The following is a 14,215-nucleotide window of genomic DNA, read 5'->3' on the forward strand; positions in this document are numbered from 1 at the left end:
GCTTAAGTGCGGTTTATCTGAGCTCGTGGGTTTACCCAGTGCGCACCCAAAGGGTAGCGGCTGCGGGTTCCTACGTTAAAAAAAAATAAAAATCAGGTCGAATATTAGAATTTACAAAATTATTTATTTATTATTAAACGAATTTACAAAATTATTTATTTATTATTAAAACATAAATACAAATATATAATACATATATATATTGCAGGCTATTACGTGAGCTCGTGGGTGCGCACCCAAAGGGTAGCGGCTGCGGGTTCCTACGTTAAAAAAAAAAAAAGAAATCAGGTCGAATATTAGAATTTACAAAATTATTTATTTATTATTAAAACATAAATATAAATATATAATACATATATATATTGGAGTTTTAAATATGAAGTAATTATTATTAAAACATAAATACAAATATATAATGCATACGCCCTCCGTCCCACCAGGACTGTTTGCACGCATTTTGAGGCTCTTATAAAGTATAGTTCAATAATGTTTTTTTTTGAATAAAAGTTTAAACGTCAAAACTTTTTTCAGGATTTTTAAAAAATATATATATATGATGTAAGTATACTTTATAAGAGTCTTAAAATGCGTGCCAAAAAGTAACGTAAAGAACCTGTTGGGACGGAGGGAGTATATATATTGGAGTTTTAAATATGAAGTAATTTAATGTATATTAATGGTTAGACATTAATGTCTAATAAATACATTGGTGTTAAAAGTCAATAATGACCTTTGTATAAAAAAAATATGTATTTTGAGCAAGGGGTAGTATAGTCACTTTGAATAAAATTACTCAAGGTTGTTGTATTATATATATATAATAGATTTATACTCCCTCCGTCCCATTTAATTCTATACATTTTTTTCACTACTCGACACGCACTTCAATGCTCTTATAAAACATAGTTCTATACTTATTTTTAAAATTTTATTTTTCTGAATAAAAATATAACATTCAAACTTTTATACAGAAAAGAAAAATCCTAAAAATAAGTAATAGAACTATACTTTACGGGAGCATTAAGGTCCGTACCGCGTACCCGTCCCCCAATGTATATAACTCAGGGGGACGGAGGGAGTATATTTTTCCTATAAAATTATATAAATAAATAAGATATTTTTTTTATTCGGTTCGGTTCGGTTTTTTCAGTTCGATTTTCACTTAAAACTAAAACCACATCTAATACAATCAGTTTTGTTTTAAAATTTTTGATTTCGATTTGGCTCAGTTTTTGTCGGTTTTTACCGGTGTCTGGGTTTAGTTTCAGTTTGAATTCTGTATATTACTCACCCTTGTAGACAATCAAGCTCTGGGTTACATCATCCCTTGACAAAAAATCTTTGTTTACGGGGACAATTTCTCAACATCCATATATGATTATACGTATGAGATGAATTAATCTTTCCTATACGTAAAATCTTGCAGAATCTAGCATGACCTCTCCTAATCTTTACTTATAAGGTGATCAATTTTGTTAGTTTTCCGACAAGGTATTAAGTAGGATCTCTATCTTGTGTACACGAAAGTAAGAAGAAAGCATTTAAAAGCTAGCGTCTACAGTAGACTTCAACATTGCTAGAAACAGTTGGGGCAATACATCATTAAATATATTTCAATATCATCATCTGCTACTAGCTTCACACTTGCAACAATCAATTTGATTAATTGTCAATTGCGCGCTATTCAAACCATGCATTTACATCAAATTTGGTTGGAAAGTGCATTTGCATGTGCACGAACCGCAGTAGCATATTTACTTTTAGTAGGAGGAAAACAGATGAACACACAGTAATTAATCAGCAATTGAAAACAATAATAATTTTCACGTATATACGGCCAGGATGTGAATGTATAAGACTATAGAGCCTGCATTGTGGCCGGGGATTCGGCTTTGATGGGATAACAGTTAATGGAATCAGCCCAGGGATTGTTCTGGCTCTGCGAGGCCGGAATGTTCCTCAAGGCCCTCCAAACAGCGCTGTTACACTTGAATCCTGATCCGAAGGCAATCTGCCAGACTCGATCCCCGCCCAAAACTCTCCCTTTGGCCTCCGAGTAGGCCAATTCGTACCATAATGAACTGCTGGAGGTATTGCCAAAGCGGTGGAGTGTCATTCTCGAGGGCTCCATATGCCAATCTCCGAGCTGCAAATTCTTCTGCACCTGATCAAGCACTCCCCTTCCTCCCGCGTGTATGCAGAAATGCTCAAACGCCAGCTTGAAATCCGGTATATAAGGCTTCACATTGGCCTTAAACACTTTCTTTCGTACCAAAGTGAGGAAAAACATCAATTGTTCGGTGAACGGAAGCACCAGAGGCCCCAATGTGGTTATATTAGTCTTGAGTGCATCTCCGGCCACAGCCATTAGTTCACGGGCAAGGGAAACACCGATGGTGCCCTGATCATCCTCTCTCTGATACACGCAATTGTAACAACGATCATCTGCACCTTTATGAGTCCGGACAGTGTGAACCAGCTCATACTTTGACCGCGCCCTGTCACGGGGCTTGTTGGAGAGCAACAAGGCCGCGCCCCCCATTCGGAACAGACAATTACAAAGAAGCATCGACTTGTCATTACCGAAATACCAATTAAGCGTAATGTTCTCAGTACTCACAACCACAGCATACGAGTTAGGGTTCGCTTTTAGCAAGAGCTGTTTCGCTAAATCAACTGAGATCACGCCTGCGCTGCATCCCATCCCACCAAGATTGAAGCTCTTAATATCGCTCCTCAGCTTGTAATGGTTCACGATCATGGAGGTCAGAGACGGAGTCGGATTAAACAAGCTACAATTCACTATCAGAATACCGATATCATTCGGTTTAAGGCCAGTTGTCTGAAATAGAGAGTCGAGTGCTCCAAACATAACCGCCTCAGCCTCAGCGCGCGCCTCCGCCATGTTCAAATTAGGCGGCCTGGAAGTAATTCCCGCGGGCAAATAAGTCTCGTCGCCTAGCCCAGACCGCATAGCCAAGCGTCTTTGAAACTGAACCATCTCCTCACCAAATTCACCGCAATCATCACTCATCTTTATAAACGCTTCATTCGACATTTTTCTCGCATCTTCGGGTTTATAACACGCGAAGTCGACGAGATAAATAGGCCGGGGCCTCTTGGCCCAGTAAACTCCGAGTAAAAACAAGAACAGGATCGCCAGAGAAGCCATGACCGCAGTATCGAGCGTCTCGAGAATGGGGCTGCTCCAGGCCCGGATCTGAGGGTGGTGAAACGAGAAGTCATTGGCGGTTAAATGAGTGGCGAGGAACAGAGGCAGAACCACCACAAGAAGAAACACGAGAAGCGCGGCGACGGGGTTAAAACGGTACCCCGTGCCGTATCCCAGCTTGACGTATTTGAGCTTAACGGACTGGAGAAAGTCCGGGAGGCGTTGCTTGATCTTGATCACTACCGACGACGAGTCTTTCACGGCCAACTCTGCTGTTAATCTCTCCTGTTTCATGTCTATATTATTGCTAGTACTAGTACTTGGACCAGGACTAGCCATTGTTATATAAAAAAATAACAACAATGTCTCTTACAATGAAGAAAAAGCTGGGTGTATTGGTTAGAGTAGGTTGGGGGATAATGAATGTGGCGAAGAGGGAGATGAAATATATAGAGAGAGGGTGGCAAGGAAGGTGAGGAGGCACACAGTAGCAGACTAGCTGGAGCTGGATGGAATGGGAGTCATTAAGAAGATGGGTGAGGGGATTGGATGATGAATGTGGTTAGTCTTGAATTGCATTCATAATACGGGTGATACCAATTAATGGGATTGGCCACACTTCATCTAAGCGAACATACTTTGGTATTAACACAACACAGCCGATGGCTTTTATACAGATATGGAGACAATGACCTGCGTAATTGCATTCTTTTATCCTATGCAATACTATTACCTTTTGTTTTCGCTTCTTTTTTTCCCCCCACTGTTTGATTGGAATATGTTTCTTCATCTATCTATTAGAAAAATCAGTAGTCTCCTGCGTGGGTTAAATGAGTCAAAGTGTTCCTGAGCTATTACAACTCGGATCGTAAAATATTCAAATTTGATTTGGTAATAATCGAGTCGAGCTCGAGTTATTTAAATGTTTCATCGAGCCGAACTCAAGTTTCAAATTACTCGGCAGACTCGTAAGATACGCGAGCCATTTTGAGCATATATTATTTTTGATTTTTATAATAAATATATTTTTAAAAATATATTTATTGTTTTATTTATATATTATATATTTAATCGAATCGAACTTGAGTCGAATAGATCATATTTTGAGTTTTTGTCAATATTTGGTGACTCGATTCGTGCTTTCGAACTAAACTCAAACCTATCAAACTGGTTACGAGCTGAGCTTTAAACTTGAAATTAAAAGCTCAGTTGAACTAAGCTCGAGCCCCAAACTTTTTAATCGAGTTCGAACCGAGCCTGGCAGTGTTCGGCTCGGCTCGATTAAACCCCTACGTCTTTTTTTCTACATTTCTAATTTCATTTACAGAAAAAGACGACTCCTCCGTATGTCATCTTCAATCTTCACGTTATCAACTCTGTCTTCTTTTAATTAAGTTTTTTTATGCGTGGTAATCATATTGCATACTGTTATCTTTCTAATTGGTATGCCTAAACCTAGCTACATAAACATCTTTCTGGAAAAAGTATTAATAAGAAAAATGTGCGCACGGGGAAAGTTTCCTCTACATATATCTCCGTCAAAATTCAAAAAATTCAATGTTGAATAACCAAAATGTGGAAACAAAGGAACGGTAAAGGATTGATTGAACAGTAGTAGTGCCAACAAGGTTCGTGCAAGATAGATATGTGTAGTTGGGTACTGGTGATCAAAACCATAGTCATAGTAATACTAGAAACAATTGGATGACTAAAAACGAAAAAGAAAACGTTATTTAATAGTATTGACCAATTTCTATAATAAGTAGCAAGTAGGTAAACCAGGCAGGTGAGAATTGATGATTTCGTTCAAGTTATCTCTCCTCCCGGCCTGCCCACCTCCCTTCCCATATACATTCATCATGTCCATCTCTGCCACCTTTCCTTTCTGGCATTTTTCTTTTCTTCCATTTACGTAGGTAAACAAACATAATTTTGAGGACCGCCTAAAAATGACTTCATACTTGATTTATTGCTTCCATACTAGTACATTGGATAAGTAATCGCATATTCCCCTTTTGGTGCTTTAATCAATTGTTTGTGATTGTAGTTTTGCTTGTAATGCTTGTAATGATCCGACACATGTATAATTGGGATGATATCCTTGTCTTTGATACTCCTTTTGATCAAATTTTGATAATCAAGTATTTGTACTCATAATTAGGACCGTTGAAAAAGTTTGAAAAATTTATTGAAATATATGCATTCGTATTCGAGATAAAACCAGTATTATTTGTATCCCAGACAGAACGGATATTATTCGCATCCAAATCCGACAATTTCAAATACAGATACGGATGTAGTCATATTGGTGTGTGTATATGATAATATTCAAATAAATTTGGAGAGGTAAGATGGATGTCTTGGAAGCTCAATTAGAGTTGGCAATGTCTTCTTAATTGACTCAAATACTACGTATCGGAGATCACTTAACTGAGGGGATCAAGGACAGAAAAAGTAGGAGTCGATCCCTTGAAAATGCTAGACGTTTAACTGAGATATCAGAGTTGAGAAAAAAACGATTTCCTAGAAGCTGAATTAGTACTTATATTAGAGCATCTCCAGCAGCATATTAACCCATTCCTTAAATATAATATAAAATATTGGATCCTAGTGACTTAAGATAATAATAGCTATTCTCGCCTCCAACAATATTCCTTATATTCATTCCTTATATACTATTTTATTATTAAAAGTTACCATTATTGCAATAGGTGAAGAGAGAGAACATGTTTGTATTCAAAATTTATTATAAAATAAGATTTAGGAGAGGAGAGAGGTTACCTAAACATAAGACATGGCTAGTGGATCTTAGTGATTTAGGGAATCACTAAGATACTGTTGGAGTAGATTATTTTCCCATATTCCTCATATTTTGGTTTAAGACTCAAAATAGGGAAGCTGCTGGAGTTGCTCTTAGAGATTAAAAAAGAGGTTGATAATGTTGAATACAATAAAACTTAAATAAAGGAAAAATGTGTCAACTTTGAGCTAGAATTAGAATCTGAAAAAAAGAATACTCCCTCCGTCCCTTTTTATCTGTCCATCTTGGAAAAAAAAACACATACCAAGAAATACTTGATTGTATAAACTTTTTCATTAAATACCTCTAATTAATATCTTGAAAATGGTGGAATACCCCTACTTTATGTCTTGAAAACATGAATTCAACCAAGTTTTAAATAAGTCAAGCCTTGAAAATTGAAATTATGGAGATATATTTGAAAAACTATCATTAAATTAGTTTTGAAAGTATAAATGGACAAATAAATAGGGACAAATTTTCACTTCCAAAGTGGACAGATAAATAGGGACGGAGGGAGTATTAGTATGGGCTAATTATGGTTGAAAAATTCAAGAGATTCTAATTGATATTGGAAGGAGAGTCTATGCTAGGAAAGTGAAACTAGTAAAAATGGAGTTAGTTCATATGAGAAAGTTACAAGAAGACACAAGATCGAAGATTAAAAAATTTTGATAGTCTCAGAAAAATGTATACAAATCTCATATAATTTTGTATTTGATACACATAAATTCATGGTATTGTTCGTTAATCTAAATCTTCGTATGTATCTCTGTCTTTAAATTCTTTAACAAAATTTTGTCATGTATTTTCACTTATAAATTTTTTAATAAAAGTTTTAGCCTCTCTGAAATTTTTTTGGGTTGGGTTCTAGTTAATGGTTGAATTATTATATCTGCATGCAGTTTATTAACAGTGGTTTAACTCCGCACACCTGAGTTATCTGAGTTGATGTTCTACAAACATACATTGAACAGAAAAAAACTTCAATCTCGTATGTTACTCGCCTCTCCCAAATTATGCAACTAAAAATCATCCACACCTACTACCTAAAAATCTAAACCTTTTTAGCAACAATCCCAAACGAACTACTAAAAAACGAAAATATTAGTATTACAGACTACTAGAACTGGGAAAGAAAATCACACATCTTCATGCATCTTATGTCCAAACTTTTTCACCATCTCCTGTAGTATCTACAAATCCAATGGTTCCACTCTTCTTAACTGCCTTATTCAGTTGAAACAGAGGGTGTCTGTATAGCCTTCTTACTCCTCTTGTAAAACTTAGTTTGCTTAGTATCCCTTCAGTTCCCCTGTTGTCATAACCTTCTGGACTATTGTTACATTTCCTGTCTTTGCTGCTGCATGTAACAGGCGTTTTCGTAGCTAATATAGATGGTCCGTAATCAGATTCCTCTCCATCTTTGCAGTTGAAGGTCCATAGTCTCTCCTCTCTTTCGGATTCAAGTCGGCCTATAGTCGAACTTTGCAACATGTTAGTGTCCCCAGTCTCCTTGTGGTCACATTCTGTTGCTGACCTATTTGAACTCGACAAGCGGCCTTCAACGTTCTTGCTAGGTGAATCACCACACGACGAAAGCAACCCAACTATTGTGTTATAATCTCCTCTTTGTCGAAGAGTTTTCATGATCAGGGTTTTTAGCAAATTCATCACTTGAACTGCATGAATCAGTGCAGTCAGAGGATCTGCCATCTGCATGAAGAGGAAATTCTATCTGGTTAATTATTAGCACAATTAATATAAAATATTGCAGTTGTTTAACTTAGCCATACTTGCTAAGATGACTTGATAAGCACTGTTACATACCTGAGTCATGTTGGGTGCAAAAACCATTGCAATATTCCGCGCATTCATTTTGTTCAGAATTTCATACTGTACAACATCTGCCATCAAATTAATTGCCCAGTCAAGAAGTGAAGCTTCTGTTGGAGGAAGTCGTGCAATAAGTTGTGTGCACTCATCTTCGGTGTTGCAATGCATCACCTGCTCTGCAGTTAGAGAATCAAGCACTCCTGCAGGAAGTTCTCTAAACCACGCCTGCATATTTCAGATTTTTGTTGCATCAGTTTTCAGAATATAGGGTAACCAAACACAAACACGAGGAACTTCTAACCTAATAAAGAATATGCTCACTGATTGATGATATTTATTATAGACTTTAGCAAGCTCGATTTCATGAATGTGATGGTTTTATTAGTAATATTTAGGCATTCCACACAGAGCTCAACACTTAATTTCAAATACAATAATCTCATTATTTAAACTCTATGAGTTATTAATTGTAATGAACAGGGGAGGCAGATCATTAATATGGCAAAATTGCAAGAACTAAAATTTACCCCTATAAATATTAATGTGTTCCAATATTTAAGATTATGGCTCTCTCGAACAGAACTTCTGCTATTGACCAACTGAATCTCTACTTAATTGGATCATGTATCAGTAAATAAAGATAGGCTCTCACAACTTAGCAGTTAGCACATATGAAGTATCAATTTTAATTTTTTTTAATGTGTTCCAATATTTAAGATTATGGCTCTCTCGAACAGGCCTTCTGCTATTTACCAACTGAATCTCTACTTAATTGGATCGTCTATCAGTAAATAAAGATAGGCTCTCACCACTTAGCAGTTAGCACATATGAAGTATTGATTTTAATTTTTTTTCCCTTTAACTCAAGCTCAGCACTATGAATACATCTAGTCTTCCTATCTAGACAAGTGCCAGATTCAGTGGGTGATCACAGCTGAGTAGACTGAGATCAAGGATAGCTTCCTAAGACTAGTAACGAAAAATTTATTATTACAATTTTAGTGATTACATAGAATATCACAATATTGAGCACCTTATTCATAGCATGGCCAATTGAAGAGTGACAGTACTAGTTATATACCTTGATTAAGCCTGCCAAACAATGTACATCTATTCCACGCGGTACTACTCCTTTGTTTAGATGGTTTCTGACGTTTTCTTCCTCTGTGTTCTCTGCATTAATCCGAAATATTCCCTCTGCCTTTATGCAAATCACATATAGAAAAATTGTTCAAAATCATATTGTTATCAATCCATAAATAGATCAAGCCATTAGTTGTGAAGGTTGTACCTGAAGGCCCCCTTCTGAATACAAACGCTTCTGCATCATAAGTAGAATAGTTGGTACGCTATTCCCACTTTGATCATAAGAACATTGCATTGAGTTGGCAGAAACCCCGAACACACTGACACTAAACCAGGATAAGGATCCAATCAAATTAATAAGATATACTATTTTTCTCCCCATTCAAAATATTAGCATTTTAAGAACAGCCACATGAAACACTTCCTTATATTCAATTATTTGGCACTTCTGAGATAATTATTCTTAGACAAATACCCATTCCACTGAGCAACAAACAGTTTTTGCATTAACCCAAGATAACATCAAGGAAAGTGGTATTTTAGAATTATCATTATTTTAGGCCTTGATATGAACACAATAACACACCAGAGAGTATTATTATGTCAATGATTTGATTAAGTTTTCCATTTGCATACTTTGCCTTGCAGATGATTCACGTGTTTTCCCACTTGTGTACCAGAGGATGGAGTTTTTAATGTGGTATGTGCTTTTTACAGTTGTTTCAGCCAAAGTAACTAGACAGTAGAAAGCATGAATTGTAATTAAATACACCTTCATAATGTTTGCATTAGCACTACAGGAGTACAGGTTATGGAGTTCCTTAAAGAGTACAAAATTCAAACTGTGTGGTCTTTAATATATAGGATTAGATTTGAATTTCATCTGAAATCCAGGACATCCAAATACGTGTATAAAACCGAGAATTTAGACTGACACCTCAAGTCATGTTGAAATCCAAAATTTGAAATGAAAATACATGTTATCAAACACAATCTTACAGAAAATCAGTCTCCCACATATTAAAAAGTTGGATATTTCTTTTGGAAAAGTTATTTTCCAACCAAACCATAATTACATATTGGTCAGCTGGCCCGATGCTTTATACCTACGATCATCTTGAATTTATAACTAAGAAATGCAGTACAGCTAAAGAAAAAAGAACTTGCAGGCATAAATTTCCTGTATTGTCCTTTTACAGTTTCACCCATAAAATCAATAGATACTGCCATTTACAATTTAGTTGACACATGATGCATGAGGAGTGAGGACTGAGGACCACTTCTTCTCACGGGAAACTTTCTTATGAATTTAACATAAGAATAAAAAGTTTTACCTACCTTACCCTACCCACGGATCTCAGTCCCCCACCCAATGTATCCAAGTACACACAACAAGATAGTGACAAAAAATAAATAAATATTATGAAAAATTGTCCGCTACAGATTCGACAAATTCTGAGTCCATATCAGGAAATGGAAAGATTTTAACTTTTAAAAGCAACCAGCCTGAGTAATTATCAATCACTAATTCTGCCATTTCAGCTTGACATAATCCCCCAGCTTGCTTCCCTGATCTAGAGGGCAACTATCTGGTTTTGACAGGGTGTTGATCAATCCTTTTGGCCAACACATGGGATAACAAAGTTGTTATGCTAAACTAGCCCCAATACTGGAAGAAGAACTGGTCAACTAAATAAAGAATGAATGTTCAAATAAACTAGACTGGTAAAGAACATATTTTTTTCACTTTACAGTGTGTTTAGCTAATTCTAACTGGCATTGAATTTTCCAACCAGTCACCCAGGACCATATTTAATATTCCTAATACAGCTAGCTAGGTTGCTGGTTCTGTAAATTAAACAAGTGATTAGTTAATAAGATTCATTTATTTATATTCTTTTAGATGTTTGGACTTACTTGCATCTCTGAGCATATTATCCCTACAACACATTATTTCAGCTTCAGCAGAATCATGGTTGAATAAGTAAATGTGGCTGAGAAACTGAAATTAAACAGTACTTGTATATCTCACTGCGAATTAGGCCTCGGATAGATTACATCCACTCACAGTTCATCTGAGTAGAGATGTAACAATAGATTTCTTGAATGTTGTTCTATGACGGATAATGCAAATTGCAAAAGAAAAAACGAAAGAAAGGAGCTATCAAAGCAAATTCGAGATTCTCCCAAAACTTCAAGGTGTTAGGAGGAGGGCTTACCAGGTCAGGATCATATAGTATTCTAACAAAATAAAGAATTCAACTAATGGTTACAAATTACAGTTCACATTACTATGAACTGACGAAATAAATTTGCATTGGAACGAACATACAGAAGGCAAAAATGAAAGAATTAAGAGATCGACAAACCTTGCGCTGGGAACTTTGCCCGGAAGCTGAGGCTGAAGTTCAAGTGGCAAACCAAGGAAGCACCCGTTAAACTTATCAAACGTGACGTGAGAGACGTGGCGAGCATCAGTTGGACATCCAATCTCCATCGACGAAGACGAGGAGGAGAAATCATCCTGTGCTGTTTCCACCGCGCTACACGTGACCAGCAAAGACTTTCTCAGAGCCGAGGCCACAGAGGAAAATATTTGCGGCAGCTGATTATTATTGGGAGACCTTTGCTCTTCTTCATTCTCATAATGATGATGATTCGGCCCAATGAAGGGCGTTGTAATAGGGTTCTCGAAAAAATACTCAAACTCCTCTTCGTCTTCATCTTCGTCGTCTTCATTGGTCACGCAATGAGAAGGTGTATGAGACATTGAAGCAGATCCCAAGTCATGATTATTTGCGGTGGTGGTGCAAGATTTAGATCGAAATAACCGCGTCATGATTAGTCACAAAGGAAACAGAAGCTGGAATAAAATATTGAAGGAGCGCATGAAGAGTAAGGAAAGTTCTTGGTGAGTGGGGGGTGTTGGGTTGGTTTAAGATATTGATGGAAGGTGGGGGGTGGTGGTGAAATTCATAGTAGAGATAATATGATAGTAGATGATGGCAACATTTTATCCTTTTTGTTTTCTTGCTAGGATGCTGTTATATCTTTATATGTAGTGTGTATTAATTAATCCATGTATTTAGCTGGTCATGACAGCAACGGAGACGGACAGTACATAGGATTGGCGCCATTTACCAATTTGGAGCTACATGCAACTCAAGGACCCTCTGCTCTTCGCGTATCTATGGTGGTAAAAGTTCTCTTGTGTTGGTTTTCTTTGTTTACACTCAATCTTTGGCAAAATCCAGGTCAGAATAACATATTTGGTAAAAATAGTCTCATATAACTTTTATTGATGTCTGATAATGAATTGAAGTTTGATCCATATTAACTATTTAAGTATATTTTCTCTTACAAGTTTAATTTTTACAATATTCTTTTATATGTTGTAAATATGTCGTATAAATAATAATTTTTTTATTATCTATCTGAAAATATTTTCCTAATATTAATATGTGATAATTTGTTTTTGATAAATTTTTATTATATTCTTCATATTTTAAATTTCTTCATATATAGGAAAAATTATAATATTTTTCTTGTATAGGCTTCATGTTTGTCTAAAGTAGATAATGTTAGAGTTAAAAGAGTAAAGTATTTGTGTTTATTTTTGCGGAGAATACGATATATGAAAGAACAGATATTGTTCATATAATTATTTATATTTATTTATATTTTAAATAAATAAGAGGTAATTTAGAAATAATCAAAAATATGATATGAAAACAAATTTTAGTGCTCCAAATTATATGTCAGTCCATCCTGAATTTCTAAATAAGTTAAGAATCATAATTTGAGAAAATATCTTATTTATGATTATTGAGGTAATCTTATTTTTATAAAAATATTAATTGTGGGAGGATTATATTCAAGATTGATGGTAATTATTATAAATTTTAGGATTTGAAGTAAATAAGGATTAGAATAATTTTGGTGCCTATAGAAATAGATATTTGTAGGAGTTTTAAGTATTGCAAAATTGAGAGAGTTACACTTCTCTAATCAATTTCAGGTGTTTGTATACAATGGTGTTGAGTGAGGTAGTAACTCCAATCTTCCAATACATATATTTAGTGGATTTGTGGTTTATCCTCGTTGAGGGGTTTTCACATTAACTGTTTGTGTTCTTTATTTTTTGTTTTTGTTACCGTGTTTAATTAACGTCAATCTATAGTGGATGCGATCTCAACATTATAATTAATCATGTTAGTAATATAATAATAATATGTAATTTAGATAAGTCAAAACGTTTATAAAAGAAAATTTGGAATATTTACTGCTAATTTTGGTTACAAGTAACATTGACAACTAATTTGACACGTTACACGCTAACACGAAATGAAACTACTCAAAATGAATGGATATGAATTTTGATTTTCGATACACGAAACAAGAAAGTACACAAATACGAAATTACACGATATAATTTGTATCGGATATGGATTTTCATTTGGGGTACATGAAAGTACACGAAATATTTGTGCATAATGAAATTATACACTTAGATAGTGGTGAATAGGTTATAGCTAATATAATTGGTTTTTATAAGTTACCGAACAATTAAAGCTGTCACAAATAGCTTGCTGTTAAGATTCGAGATAGACTGTCAGTTAGCTAACAATAAGTATGCAAAGCAAAACAGTAATAAACAGTAAGCTAAGAACAACAAGAATTATAGCCAGGTTCGACTTCTAACCCTATTGGTCTACGTCCTCGTCCCCTACCAACTGGTAAAAAATTATATTATTAATCACTCAAATGTTAACGATTACAAGATTCAATAATATAACTCCCTTCAACCCTTATTCATGTTATCATTTTGCCGAAACCCCTGAACCCTGAACTAAAAACTCTCCAAGACCTATACTTCCCAAGTATACCCTTCTCTAGCTAACTAGTTTCCTTGTTCCCTTGTTTCACAAGCTGAATACACAACAATAAAACAACTTGCTGGAGCCAACTAGGTCTTGGTGTGATGGTTGAGATCAGTCCCCTGGCAGGAGGTCAGGAGTACGATTCCTAAGTGCGTGCGCAAAAAAAAAAACACAATCTTTTGAGATGAGGGGAGTATATATTTATACGTATATGTAGGTATATTATATATACCTTAACAAATTTGTATAAAATTGTATGCAAGCATGAACATATTATTCATATTTAGTAAAATTGTATAGAAAAATATGTTTTAAAGATATTTTTTGATTATAATTATATTAATAATTTATATATAATACACATAAAAAATACACTAAACATTTCACATCGGATACTAAACATTTCAGATTGGATAATTGTTTTAAATTAAGTACAGAAAA

The 14,215-nt window shown here is 35.2% G+C and overlaps 2 protein-coding genes across 3 annotated transcripts; both read right to left on the minus strand.

Moving 5' to 3' along the window:
• Positions 1-1,586: 1,586 nt before the first annotated feature.
• Positions 1,587-3,857, minus strand: LOC108204224 (3-ketoacyl-CoA synthase 1). The gene has a single exon (XM_017373557.2). It carries the CDS (start codon positions 3,509-3,511, stop codon positions 1,859-1,861), a length of 1,653 nt encoding a protein of 550 aa, XP_017229046.1. The 5' UTR covers positions 3,512-3,857; the 3' UTR covers positions 1,587-1,858.
• Positions 3,858-6,948: 3,091 nt separating this feature from the next.
• Positions 6,949-11,910, minus strand: LOC108204608 (rho GTPase-activating protein 5). 2 transcript variants are annotated; one of them, XM_064083926.1, is made up of 5 exons: positions 11,264-11,910; positions 9,100-9,214; positions 8,890-9,009; positions 7,803-8,033; positions 6,949-7,688 (listed from the first exon to the last, which is right to left on the minus strand). In XM_064083926.1, the coding sequence occupies exons 1-5, from the start codon at positions 11,731-11,733 to the stop codon at positions 7,134-7,136; spliced, it is 1,491 nt and encodes a 496-aa protein (XP_063939996.1). In that variant the 5' UTR covers positions 11,734-11,910; the 3' UTR covers positions 6,949-7,133. The 2 variants fall into 2 exon arrangements, with proteins under 2 accessions (XP_063939996.1, XP_017229621.1); XM_017374132.2 differs by having other exon boundaries at positions 9,100-9,220; positions 11,264-11,909.
• Between the last annotated feature and the right edge of the window lie 2,305 nt (positions 11,911-14,215).

This window comes from Daucus carota, chromosome 1 (assembly GCF_001625215.2).
Source record: "Daucus carota subsp. sativus chromosome 1, DH1 v3.0, whole genome shotgun sequence".
Lineage (NCBI taxonomy): Eukaryota > Viridiplantae > Streptophyta > Magnoliopsida > Apiales > Apiaceae > Daucus > Daucus carota.